This window comes from Melanerpes formicivorus, unplaced genomic scaffold, assembly GCF_026170545.1.
Source record: "Melanerpes formicivorus ecotype bairdi unplaced genomic scaffold, bMelFor1.0.p_v2 SCAF_12, whole genome shotgun sequence".
NCBI classification, from domain to species: domain Eukaryota; kingdom Metazoa; phylum Chordata; class Aves; order Piciformes; family Picidae; genus Melanerpes; species Melanerpes formicivorus.
Window position 1 is genome coordinate 13,061,783 of NW_027142364.1, and position 14,156 is coordinate 13,075,938.

The 14,156-nt window shown below is 47.5% G+C and overlaps 1 protein-coding gene across 1 annotated transcript; it reads right to left on the reverse strand.

The window, feature by feature from the left end:
• Positions 1 to 540: 540 nt before the first annotated feature.
• LOC137444559 (adiponectin-like) lies at positions 541 to 7,543 on the reverse strand. Its single transcript, XM_068145422.1, has 3 exons — positions 7,138 to 7,543; positions 3,023 to 3,236; positions 541 to 2,581 (listed from the first exon to the last, which is right to left on the reverse strand). The coding sequence occupies exons 2-3, from the start codon at positions 3,225 to 3,227 to the stop codon at positions 2,055 to 2,057; spliced, it is 732 nt and encodes a 243-aa protein (XP_068001523.1). The 5' UTR covers positions 3,228 to 3,236; positions 7,138 to 7,543; the 3' UTR covers positions 541 to 2,054.
• Positions 7,544 to 14,156: the final 6,613 nt, after the last annotated feature.

The window sequence follows — 14,156 nt, forward strand, 5'->3', positions numbered from 1 at the left end:
TGCATCTTAAATTATCCACGTATTTATGGATTATTTCTTTGGCTTGGCTTGGTGGGTTTTGGTTTTGTGGGTTTTTTTTTTACTTACTTTCTTTTCCTTTTATCCTGTTCCCTTTAATTCATATAATAGGGGCAGGGTTTTCCCAGCTCTCTGAATTCAGCATGATCAGACTGAATATCAGTTTGGCCCTTGCTAAATCTAGGGTGCTTGAAGCCTCCTGGGCCAGAGGAAGTACTCTCTCTGGCTGGCTTTTCAGAGTGCATTCAAGCACTGGTTTCAGGGAAGCAGTTTGGAAACCAGAGCTCATTTTATCCTGAGAGGACAACATGGTGTGAAGTGGTTGGATGCTGAAGCCTTGCTGAAAGCTAGAGGGTGGGGAGGTTTTTAGGAAAGCAGAAGGGAGAGTGTCTCTGTGTGTGCCAGGCCAGGGTGCCCCCATTTTGCTGGGAAAATGTATGTATTTTCCTGGTCTGCCTGGTGAAGCCAGAGAATGTCCCTCTTCAACTCCCTCTCAGTGACGCGTACAAAAACATGGGAGCATTCTCATGGAGCAAGGTTTTTATTGTTGTTATTATTTGTGAAGTGGTAATTCACTGGAGTGTAGGAAATGCTGCTATTGAAAGTGATTTCAGTTGAAGCCCTTAATGCTGTTTTGTGCTTGTAATAACGTGTTAGCTCTGATTTGTGTTAGCTTGTTCTGAAGCTTAATGGGAGTCTTCTGTGAATGTATCTGAGAAACCATCAGATCCTCTTGTAGCTAAAAGTCAAGCAAGCTCTTTGGAGAGCAGTTTGATGGGATTGCCACTAATCCCAGCCTTAATACTCTTCCCTCATTAAGGTGACCTTGTCAAGAGCTTAGGCAGATGCTGGAGGCGTTCATCTCAGGAGCCATCTCAACATGAGAGGTTGCACCATCACCCAAAGCTATGCTAAGATGCTGAGCAAACTATTGTTTAGGGTGCACTTATCTTGTAGAAAAGTAGACACAGTTGTTTGATCTCAATTTCTGACTGCACTTGGGAGCTGTTCAGAGGGGGAAAGGAACAGGATCCTGCCAACTTACAGATGGAAACTGTAAGATGCTGTTTGTGTGCCCCATTCTGGCAGCCTCTGGGCTGAATAAGTATTTGTGCCATTACTTCCAGAGCCAGGTGAGTGATTTGGGAAGGGACACCTCCATCCTGAGGTCCCATCCTTGCAGGAGCCTTGAGGGACCCTCTGCTCCCTGTTCAGGCACAGTGTTTGCAGGGGAGCTGCTGGCATTTCTGAGCATTACAACTTGTCTGTGATTGCTTTGGGATTCCAGAGCCTCACAGTCAGTAGGCTGCTTTTGTTGTGTGGCCTCACTGATTTTTATAAGGCTTTTCAGATAAATCAAAAGAGAAGACCCCTGCTCTAAATGAGCATGCTGTCTATTATATGGAATAAACATAAAAGGAAAATCAAAGGATTAAAATCAATGAAAGATAATAATCTGAATATATTCAAATATCTGGGCTAAAGAAGGGAGACAACAAACCATGGGTGGAGGTCAAAGGCCCTAATACAACAGGGAGTTACACTGGTAAGAAAATGGATAAAATACTAAAAGGAGTGATAAAAATGGTAAAAATCTGTTCCAGCTGAAAACAAGGGAAGAGATGGCTTTTGTGAGTAGTCTTCTCCCTTTTCTCAGATTTTAAAATGCTGGCTAAAACATTTAAATGTTTTTGAATGTATTTAAATGTAACTAATTTTTCTCTTGTCACTTTTAAGTTTTGCAAACATTAGGCCATCATCTTGTGTGTTGCTCTTTCATGATGTGGTAGGAGTGGTGTTCGAGCTCAGGTTTCCACAAGGAAAGCAAGAGCAGATGTAGCATTGAACTCTTGGACCTGTGGAAGTCACTCATGTGTGAGTTCACTTGTTTCACAGGCGATCAAGTCCACCCTTGGCCATTGTTGCCCCCACAGAAAGCAATTTTCTGGTAAATACAGAGTAGCTATAGCGCCAGTGCCCCAGGACGACATCCAGGGTTAAGCCACCTCATCCTTTCCCATGTAGTGCCCTCTGCTTTAATGGACATCCAGGTCTGGGTACAGGAGGAAGCCCATGAAAGTGGAATCATTGAGGTTGTCAGCATAGACACCGTTGTTGTCTCCATCCCCATACACCTGAAGCCAGACCTCATCCCCAGAGTTGAGGTGCAGCAAGACAGAGCCACTAGCTTGATCCACATTGTTCTTTTGGAACTGGTCATAGGTGAAGATCACTGCCTTGTCCTTCCTGTAGAGGCTGACCTTGACGTCGGACAGGTAGACTGTCAGGTGATAGGCGAAGTAGTAGGTGCCAGGGATGCTGCAGATGAACTTGCCAGTGCTGGCGTCATAGTGGTTCTGCTCATTATAGAAGATCTTGCTAAAGCGGATGGGGACATTGGGGGGCGGGGCTCGCTCCGTCAGCCCCACGCTGAAAGCAGAGCGGTGGACAAAGGAACCTTCCCCCTTCTCCCCCTTCTGCCCTGGCTGCCCGGGAAATCCTCTCGGCCCTTCACGTCCTGGAATTCCAATTTCGCCTTGGTCACCTTTGGGACCTTGCATACCTGGGGGACAAAGTGGGGACAGAGAATTGTGTTTGCACTGTGCTGGCAGCCAATATCCACTGGCCCAAAGGGCAGAGAGGGCTGTGTCATGATGATCTGCTCAGCAGCACGGTGCTGTGGGAAAAGGCAGGATGACCTCAACAGCCCCCATGAGCTGAGTCAGTGAGTGGAAAGCCTGCTCACTGCCCCCAGCTCTGTGCAGAGCTGCTGAGAGCAGCATGGCTGAAAAAAACCATCATTAACTGGAAAAATAGCCTCCAGCTCAACCTCCTTGACTCAATTTGTGGAATCTCCATTCCTGGAGATAGCCAAAAGCCTTCTGGACAAAGATCAAGCATGGGCCCAGCAAACACAAGACCTGCCAGGCCTAGGCCTCGGGGCCGAGGATGCCTAGCATTGATATATGCTTCAGCACCAATATACCCCCTGCTCTTCACCAACCTTCCTCTCCTTTCTCTCCCTTTAGTCCGTCTCTTCCATCTTTCCCGTCCCGTCCAGGGACCCCATTGTGGCCAGGGTAGCCAGGAGCTCCTCCCATCCAGTTGGCACATGGTGTTTTGGGGTCTGGCTCCGGGTCAGCAGCCTCTGTGCAATGAGTGGACACCAGCAACAGTGAGCAAAGGAAGACGCCTGCCGGGCCCCTCATTGTTGCTTCCTGAAATGGACAATTGGTTTAACTTTAAAGCTTAACATGGGAAAACAACAGAAAAGAAAAAAGAAAACAAAAAAAAGTTAGCAACACACCACCCATGAATAATGGAGAGGCACAGAAGACTCAAGTTTGAATCAATGTATCTGAAGGAAAGCAATTCTGCTCACCCTGAGGGCCCCTCCATGTCCATAAGGTGCTGGTGTGAAGTCCATGAGACAAGCTGAGATGAGGCCCCCAGGAGCAGCATGGACCTCAGCTGGGGAGCGCATCCAGTGCAGAGAGCAGCAAATACTGGTTACTTCCCAGGCACTTACAAGTTCTTTACACAAGAACAGATGTACCTCAGCATCAAGTACAGAGATACCAGTGTATCTGTGGCTGATTTCCTCCCAAAGCTCCTTTCAGTTTGTCCACAACGTGCTCTGTTTCTGCCCAGCCCTGTGAGCAGCTGACTGAAAGCACAGGTCTGGCAGAGCCCATATCATAGAATCATGGAATAGGATCATAGAATCAACAAGGTTGGTAAAGACCTCAAAGATCATCAAGTCCAACCTGTCACCCAAGACCTCATGCCTACTAGACCATGGCACCAAGTGGCACATCCCCTCTTGAACACCTCTAGGGATGGCGACTCCACCACATCCCTGGGCAGCCCATTCCAATAGCTACCAACTCTCTCAGTAAAGAACTTTCTCCTCACCTTGAGCCTAAACTTCCCCTGGCGCAGCTTGAGACTGTCAAAACCTTCAAAGCCTTTAAGATGCTGAGCAGGTGGTTTATGCCTGCTCATGCAGACTGCTAACCCAAGTCTAGCTAACGTGGACAGAAACTGCAGCCAGGCTTTCCATCTCCTCTGACTGACCATACGAAATGATGGTACTGGGTTCTTTTCCACCCAGATTACCTTTTTTTGGATAATGGGAAAGAGAGTTGGACTGTGTTTAGTTGCTTTGCTAGTCAGAGTGTTTAGTGTGGCTCCCAGAACCAGGTTGGTGGTGGCATCCCACAGCCAGCCTGGGCCTTTGTTCTGATGCTCCCAGAAATCAGCAGGACCTTCATAGGTTTTGGGTCAGACTTTTAGGGAACAGATATTTAAAAATCACAATTGTTGTGTGATGCTGCTCCCCAGGCACAGATTATTCCCTGGAACAATAAAGGTATCCTGTTTTGAGGATTGTAAGTGGCATAATAGGCAATAAGAAGTGGATAACGGCATAGCCATTAGAGTCTCTTAGCTCTGCAATTTCCAAGAAATCAAATCTTTCAGAGCAATTCCTTTGCAGGGTTGATTTTCCTAGGCAAGCTATTTCAATGTCATATTTTAGATAATTTCTTATTAACTGTCCCAGAACTACTTCAAAGGAAACTAAACAAATGTGCTACATTTCATTGTGGTAGGTAAGTTTTCTTCATACTAGATGGTATGGAGCTATGGTTTGGAATTGTGTTGAGAAGTGTTGGTAACACAGGGATGTTTTTGTTCCTGATGAGCAGTTCTTATACAGAGTCAAGGCCTTTTTAGCTCCTCAGCCCATCCCACTGGCATGTACACTGAGGGTGCACAGGAAGTTGAGAGGAAACACATCTGGGACATCTGACCCCAGCTGACCAAAGGGATAGTCCATTCCATATGACATCACGCTCAGCAGTAAGACTAGGAAGGAGGCTGGCTGTGGGTCTGCTGCTTGGGAGCTGGCTGGGCACCGTTTGGTTGGTGGTGACCAATTGTGTTCACTTTCCTGACTTGTTTGTCTTAGGTTTTATTTCTCTCTCCTGGTAATTTTCCTTTTCATTACAATTTATTATCACTATTTTATTTCAATTATTGAACTGTTCTTAAGTCTTGAGGTTTCTTGGTTTTACCCTCCCAATTCTCTCCCACCTCTCCTGCTGTGGGGGATTGAAGGAGTGTTTGTGGCTTAGTTTCTGGCTGGGGTTAAACCAGGACAATGACACTACGGTCACCAAAACTTCAGTTTGTGCAGGATAATGGGGGTCTTTGAAGAAAGTTTCAAAGTTCTCCTTAATTACTTTGGTAGGCAGTACCTAGCACATGAAATGAGGGAACTCCTAAAACTGCGCCCACCCTGCCAGGCTCCATCAATCCAGCAGTCACAGGGCACCCTGGAACAGGGCTGGGGCCACACTTGGAGGCAGTTTTGGAGCTGGGGGTGCCATGGGGTCCAGTGATCAGAGCGTGAAAGGGTATGCATGTTTGGACATGCTGTGAGATGGCCACTTTGCCATCCCGGTGGGTGGCTCTAAGATCTGGCTCAGCTGCAATGCAAGCACCCCTCCAAAATCAGCACAAGCTGTCTGAGGACATCCAACCATGGGCAACATGCTAATGTCCAATAACATCTGCCTCAGAAGTGCATTTCTTAAACTGTGTTTTGGTATTTTTGGTGTTTTTTTTTGAGTTAGTTCCTCTTCCTCATATGCTGCCCAGAACTCAAATAGCATTGAATTTTAGCAACATGTGCCCCAGAGCCAGTTTTATTCCTGGTGCAAACCACCCCCCCACCCCTTAAGGTCAAAAGTGATGTAAATTTGAGGCAGCTCACAACAGAGTTGCAGGGAGATTTCCTGGTAAATGCTTGTACAGCTTGCTCTGAAGAGCTCCAAATGATGCCCACCCCACAGCATTCCTGGGCAGCAGCTCGCTGCCAGTGCATTACACAATCCATTTTCCTCCTTCTTCAGAAGAAAAGTATGATGTGAAAGTATAAAATCACTTATATTATGACAGTTTGGTGCCAACACAGGTGGTTTTCTTGTTTGAGAAATGAAGGAATTCTCTGGCAGAAGTCTGTCTGACAAAGAGGAAGTTCTAAGCTCTGCTAGCTCTGAGTCTAAACTCTCCTTTAGGTATGATATCCCTGTACTGTGTCTTTCCCATTCCTTTTTGTCTTTCCATCTAGTGCTCAGGAGTGTAACCTGACATAATCTGTGATATCTGAATGTTACTTGTACCTTTTGGACAAGGTATAGATGAGCTAAGTACTCTTGATGGCTTTCAGTTATTCCTTGGCTACTATATTGAAAGCTCATATGCATTATATGGAGATTATCCATTTATCATCTGAAAGCAGCACATCATCCATAAGGATAAAGCCATTCATAAGTGCTATACAGTGATCCAGGATTCAAATGTCACATAACACTAGAAATTTATATTATATATTATATATTACATAATATATATTTTATATGATATAATATATATTTTATATATTATATATTATATATTATATTTTATATAATATATTATATTAAATTGTAGTAAATATTTCTATTATATATTTATTAATATCTATTTATATGTATTAAGCTCCCCACACCTCCCTATGCAAAACACAAACAAAAAAACCCACATCCCCAAATCCAATCCATTCCAACTCCAGTATTTTCTTCAAAGGATATTAACCAGAGATTTAGCATATGTCGAGCTTTCTCTCTTCTTATAATTCTTTGTAGCACAGTTTTTGCTGACATTCCAGCAGTGACTGGCTCCAGGAGACTCACACCTTAAATTTGGGTGGAGCAGCTTCCTGGTCAGGAGCTGGAATGACCAGGGAGATTTGGGGCAAAGACAGTTATCCCAGGATTCTTTGAGGAAAGAGGTGAATCAAAAGGTGCCAGTGCAATACTTGCCGTTGTAGCCATGTGGTTTGTCACTCTTGCTCCTGATTACTTTTGATTTAGTGTTTCCAAAAACAGGAGCATGATTCTAAGGGAGATCAGCTATTCTTGGTTTAAATACTCACTGGCTATTCTGAGAATAACTCTGAGAAAGGAAACTTCCAGTGAACAGAAAAGTCTGTCTGTCTGTCTGATTCAGCCCAAGAGAAAAGAAAATCCTGAACTTAATAAGAAGGGGGAAAAAAAATAAAGTCATGCTTACCAGCTGCCGTGAATCCTAGTTGGCTTGCTGCAGTCTCTTCAGAAATGAAGTCTGACTACCACATCGCTATCCCTAAGGGCATGAGGAGCTCTCAGCTCAGACACTGCGTTTTCCATTTGCTGTTGCGCATGATGACTAAAAGTTTGGGTTTCCCAGTAATGTTTCCTGGCGATTGCTTAAGTTTTGGATCACTTGTATAATCTGGTCACACTGTGATAGCTTGTGAAGATAACCTTAAGAGGGAAAAGATGGGTTTGGGAATTTGATGGGAATGGAAAGAGCAATGGGTTGCTGGAGAAACCCATGTGAAAGCCTGCTGCTCATTCCGAGCTGGACTTGTACAGCACTGTGCAAATTGGGAAATGTTGTTAGGAGAAAGTGGAGAAAGTGTGTCTGGAGCCTTGTGTTAACGCACTCAAATGGGCTTTTTAAAATGTGATAGTATATGAATCATTGTGGGACAAGTTTTGGCTTCTCCTTTTAATGGCAAGAGCTGATCCTGTCTGGAGGCTGCTGCCGCACCAAAGAAGGGCAAAGCTGCCTGAGAGGAAGGGCTGTGCTGGGGGAAGTTTCAGCTCAAGCCAGCCAAGGACGTGCCAACACTATTGTAAATCATCAGAGTAATTTCAGCTCTACAGATGGCTTTCAACCTATCACAAATTCTGGCTTTAGGTCAAAATTAAGTCTTTTGGCCCCTGTGTTTCTTTCCTTCCAAAACAGGCTGAACCTTGGAGAACGGAGATTTTTCTCTCCAGATGCTCCGAGGCAGTTCAAGGTTAGCTAACCAGGACTTTGGCAAACCTGGGCTTGCAAATTTCCACCAGGAAAAAATAGTGTGCTCTCTGTGTGTGGTGTCAGGGAGCTGGTGTCCTTGAGATATCTTATCTAAGTGAATAATGTGGTATCCCAAATTACTGAGCTGTAAAGATCTGGCTATCTGGATGGACTAAAAGGATATATAAATGAACACATAAATAATTTCTTATATGTAGATCTTTGAGTCAGCAAGGGTCAGTTTGGAAGCCCTGAAGAGAAAAGTGCAGAAGGGAGGAGCTGCAGGATGGCTGCTTGCTGCCTGCCTTACTTTGGTCAAGGCCAGCATTTAAAGAATTTGTTTATTGTATTTATTTTTATTTTGGATGATGGTTTTTCTGTGCAGCATTGAGGCTTAAAACAATCCCTCACAAAATGCCAATAAAATATGGCATAGATCTAGCTGGATCTGTTGTTTTCCTCCAAAAGTGATTTGCTAGAGCCATGTGTGTGTTTTGTGTGTGTGTGATGGTGGAATACCCATCCCCTAGAGGGGCTCAAAAGCCATCTAGATGTGGTGCTGAAGGACATGTTTTAGTGGTGACCTGCAGTGCTGTTTGGACTTGATGATCTTGGAGGTATCTTCCAAACAAAATGATTTGCCAATGTTTCTCTTGAAGAATCTCCTGAGCAAAGAATGGGGGAGCAGGATGTGGGAACTGAAATAACTGGTTTTGAGTGGAGATGAGAGGTTTTTGGCTGCCTCTGCCCAGGGTGTGAGCAAGACAAGGACGGTTTCCCTGCCAACTCAATTTGAACCCTGAAATATGTTATTGGGGTATTCACTAGGCTTCCAGGACTTGAAAATTAGACCTGATGTGTTTAATACATAGTGCTGCAATTATCTGGTTGGATTTGATGATATTAAAGGTCTTTTCCAACCAAAACAATTCTATGATTCTATACCTCATGGCCTTTCAATTCAGTTGTTAAGAAAATATCCAGTGGTCCACCAAGCAGCTTCCCAAACATCCCTGTCTCCCAGAAGAGAGGTGGAAGCAACCAACTGATACGGCCACTGATGGACTCTTGGTTACGTTGTCTTGCACACTTGGTTTGTGGGGCCATGCTTGCTCCTGTTCCTGCTGCAGAGGGAGATGTTGTACAATCCAGAGAGCTACAGTTTTCTAGGAAAACATTTAAAATGCCCTTTGCTTTGCCCAGTGACAAGTAAAACTTGCCACCAAACGTGGATTGGACCAGCAGTGCCCATAGCTGTGGTGCTCAGAGACAGCAGCTCTGGCTGGTGCTAGGGGGTCCTTTTGGCACAGAGAAAGCTGCTGTCCACAAGTCCTGCAACACCTTCTTCACTGCACCATGGTCACAGAATCCCAGACACACAACATGCTGCTTGTACCTAACTTGGCTACAAACCTTGTGTCCTGCCTGCCTTTGTTTTCTCTCTTGGATCTGATGCAAGCCTGCAAATAAAAAATGCAAGCCTGATGTGATGGCTTGTGGGTCACAGCTTTCACTAAGAATAAAAACAAGCAGGAAGTTATATTTAGGCATCTATGAACAGGAATAAAATAAAGCAGGAGGCTCATTATCAGCTGTGCTCCATCAGTGTAGTCATGATCCCCACTGGCGTGATTTGAGGGATGAAAAGCTGCTTTGGCTGCAGGGACATTTGGATGGCTGCCTCAGGAGGAGGTTGGTGGCTGCCCAGGCCAGCCTGGCCCTGTGGGCAGGATCTGTGCCATGGGGGCCAGGGAAGGAGCCCCAGTTGGCAACTGTTGTCCTCCCCTAGAAGGGTCAAGCCAGCACTACTGTGGAGCCCAGTCCATGGGAACCCTGCTCCCTCTGGTTGTCCCTTCCTGGAGCTGTTGTACTCCCCCCACCCCAGCCCTGGGGCTGGGGCCCCTCTGCTGGGAGCTGGCCCCTGCCCTGCTCTGGCTCGCTGTCCCTGTGGGATGCTTGGCCCTTCCCTGTCTTTCTGCTGGCCTTGGATACTGCACGTCCCAGAAACAACACACATTCCCCACTTTGCTAAAAACAGCAGAGGCTGTGCTGTGCAGCGGGATGGCTGACAGGCTCCTGCCTGCTATTTTAGTGCTGCCCAGGGCTGCGACAGCAGAGGGACAGAAGCCTCCATGGCAGGAGTGCTGCTGGCTCTGTCCTCTGGCACTGCTGGCAGCCCTGGACAAACTGGGTGCCCCTCCATTGCAGCCTGGACAAGTCTGCTTGTTTAGCCAGCCAGACCCTGTGCCTGTCTCCACCATCACCCTATGGGCACCTGAATCGGAGCCAGCCCAAAAGAAAAAGCAGCAAAATGGCCTTTAGTGGCAGTGTTGCAATTAGCAAGGGACCCGAGCCACAAATGGCAGCTCTCTCTGATGCCCTGAATTGCTGTGCCCAAACCCTTCTACAGCATTGCACTTCCCTCTAGTGGCTAATGATTCATGGGCATGAGAAGCTCTTTCCCTGTGGGCAGGCTGGAAGGTGTTAGCCCGGCCTGAGTGTCCTTGGGTGCTGCTCAGCCTCTTCTTCAGCAGTCTGGCCCCCATGGGAGCTGTTGTGCCAGTGAGTTCACCTTGTGCTGCCTGGCACTTGGCTGTTTCAGTCTTTTGCATCCCCACAATGCCAGTGGGAGGCATGAGGGCCATCAGCAGTGCAGACATACATATTACAAGCTCATGGACCCTGATGCTCCCACTAGATTTTCCTACATGAATGTGGGGAGGCAACATAGGGCCAGGGACAAGCAGAGATGGTCAAGGAGGGCTGTGCAGGTGCAGCACAGGTTGGGCCAGCCCAGAGAAAGGGGCAAGGGCTTTATGGAGATACAGGGAAGCCTGGCTAGGCTGTGAATGGTGTGTTGGTCATGCAAGGTAATGGTAGTGCAGGCTGAGTGGTGGAGAGGATACAAGCCCTGTGGGGTGCATGCCACAGTGGGGAATGCCAACATTTGGGGACCACCAGAAGCCAGCAGCAAGGAGGAGATGTGCCTCTCTCAGCAGGGCCATAGGACCTGCCTGATACACTTTGCTTTTGCTTGATGAATCCAGCCTGCTCCTCAGCAGTGAGGTTACCGATTTCTCGGCCCGTTTCACATGGACAAACAGGCTCTTTTCTTCCCTGCAGTGGGCAGCTCGGGCAGAACAGCTCCTTGCCAGGCTTGAGCAGCAGTGTGTTTCTCTTCTCAGTGATCACAAATAAATTCCCTGGCCTCAGGGGATCCCTGCTTGGCTCTGGGCGAGGGATCTTGGCACAGCAGGGTTTCTCATGACGAAAGGGACATTGAGATGCATTTGTTCAGGAAACAGAGCCCTGCAAATACTGCTCAAAGCTCTTTTCATTGCTGTTATAGCTGTTCCCAGGGCGCTCATTTCTGCACTGCAAGTTCAGGGTGCTGTTCTGGCCCCCCAGAGTTGCACCGTAGAAGCCCAGCCAAGGAGCAGTGTAGGGATGGTGCATAGCTCCATCCAACTTCTCTCCATTCTCAGGTACTGGCTGAGCCAGGCTGTTCTTGTTTTGAGGCTCATTCTGGGCAGGAAACAGAACAACCTCAGTGATCTGGTATGTGGAACACTCCTCTGCTAAACTGTCTTCCCCAGGTTTTGCTCCCAGCAGTGACTGCATCTTTCCAACAAGGCACCTGAGAGAGTGCCTCTGCCTGGCTCTCCCCTTTGTCCACGGCCAGAGCTATTAATGAGGTGTTCCATGGGACTTCTATTTGCCCATTAAAATGAATGCCTCAGTGTGGGCGAGGAAGGAGAGCTTGCAGCTGATAATCATGCAGATAACCAAAGCCTACTTGCATTCATCCAAAACACATTTTTACAAAGTAGATGAATTATTTATTAGAAGAGCATTGCTGAATAATTCAGGCACTTAAAAAAAGCAGTTTCCTTTGCACACATGAATTTCCTCCTCCAAGTCAGCCTGGCCCCTCTGCTGTGAGGTTTGGACAATAGATGGTGCTAACCACCATGGCACCACAAGCCTTGCTGAGCACTGCTGAGTTGGGAGGTCTGGTGGCTGCTTTGCACTGATCCCCTCTGTTGTGATCTAAGCCCACCCAGCTGGCACTAAACACCATGAAGCCCCTCTCTCACTTCTACCTCCTCAACAGAAGCCTTGAAGGCTGAGACAAGGCCCTGAGCAACGTGGTCTAGCAAGCTGGTGTCTCTGCCCATGGCAGGGGATTTGGAAGTAGTTGATCTTTAAGGTCCCTTCCAACCAATTCTGTGACTCTATCACAAAGGGCAGGGGAGGGCTCACCCACCGATTGCAGTCCCAAGCAAAAGACAGACTTGACTTGGGGAAAGAAAATCAGTTTAATTTAAATGATAAAACCACCACAATTTACCAAATGAATTGGAGTAGGGCAGTGACTGATACAACTGGATTTTAAATCATCTTCTTGTCCCTTCCCAGGCTCAGCTCTTCTCCCTGTTCTCTACCACCCCACTCTGAGCAGTGCAGTGGGGCAGGGAATAGAGGTTGAGGTCAGTCTGTTCCTTATTGTTTCTGATGCTCCTTCCTGCTTAGAGGGAAAACTCTTCACAGTCCTCCTCTGCTGCAATGAGGTGTCCCTCCCACCAGAGACAGGCCTCCATGAACTTCTCTGACCATGTGGGTCTCTTCCATGGGAAGGTCTGCTCCAGCATGGACATTCCTCAGAGTCACAGCCTTCTCTGGCAGAAGCTGTTTGCTCCACTGTGGGGTCCTTCACAGGCTGCAGAAAGGATTCTTCTTCATGACTGATCTCTAAGGGCTGCAAAGGCTCAACCTGCCATTTCACATGGGACGAAGAGGAATGGTTGCTGCAGCATGCCTTCCCTCCTCCTTCCTCACTGACCTCAGTGTCTGTTTGGCTGTCTCTCCCTCACGTCCACAGGGTTGTCCAACTCCTCTTCCAAACATAAGAACTCTCCCAACAGGCTTCTATTTTCTGAAATGTGTTGTTGCAGAGGTACTGATTGGCTCAGTCTTGGCCCAGTGTGGGTTGGACTTGGAGTCCAGGGAGCTTCTTGCAGTTTCTTACAGGGCCCATGCCAATAGCCCCCTCCCCTGCTACCAAACCCCTGCTAGACACAAACCAAATACACTCCCAAAGAGCCATCATTTCAGTGGAAAGCAGCAGGAGGGTGCATGGTAGTTTCCTCCAGGTGTCTCTAACAGCCAGCGTGGCCTCTGCCTTTGGTGGCAATGTTGGTAGAGAGGCTCCTGAAATTCCAAGCTGCTTGCTCTAGCCAGGCCACTTCCCCTGCTGGTTCATGAGCTTTTAATTGTAAGGCATCCAAACATGAATAAAACTTCTTTCCTGTAATGGTGTTGGAGCACTAGAACAGAGATTGTGGAGTCTCCTCTGGAGAGATGACAAACCTACCTGGACATTGTGGTCCTGGACAGCCTGCTTCTGGTGGCCCTGCTTTAGCAGGGGGTTGTACTAGATGGTCTCCACAGGTCCCTTCCAAGCCCTATGTAATGTGATTTTATGTTAGCCCCCAGTCCCCCATTTTTCATCACTTTGGTTGCTGAGGGCACCAAAGTGCACAAAGAGGGCACAAAAACGGCACCATCTCCCCCATCACCACTCCTCATCACTGAAAATGTTTCTTCTATCAGGCTCTGTAGCTGCTGCTCTTGATTTGAGCTAATAGTGTTGCTGGGATATCTGGAGGAACCATTGCACTAACCGGAAGACAGTATTTGCTCTGAGCCTGATTGGAAGTGAGGGGAGCAGCATCTGGAGCCCTGGAGCCTTGAACAGTTTGGCAGAGACTGTGTGGGGGCAACTGGCTCCATTCTGTGATCAGTGCAGGCAATGAGGGGCCACGGGATGCTGGAGCTGCTGCTTCAGGGGCTTCAGGGTGACCCCCAGCTCTACCCACAGCATCCAGTTGGGAGTTAAGACTCCTTGCAAGGGAATTTTCTTCCCCTTCTCTGTCTCTTCCCTCCTTTTACCGCCTATGTCAAACAGGACAGTTGCTCTCCCTGCTGGCAGGGGGGTTGGTGTGGCACATGTGGCTCCTCTGAATGTGCCCCAGGCAGGCAGGGCACAGGCAGGGCACAGGAAGGGCACAGGAAGGGCTCCTTATGTCTCAGTAAACCACAGCCCTTGTTTGCTGCATTTGAAAGCACTGCCTGGTGATAGCCCAGTGCTGTCCACCTCTACCCCACCACCAGGGTGAAAGTCAGGAGCCCACAAGTGACCTAAAGCCTTCCCAGGACACTTTTCTTTGCATTATGCAAATGCA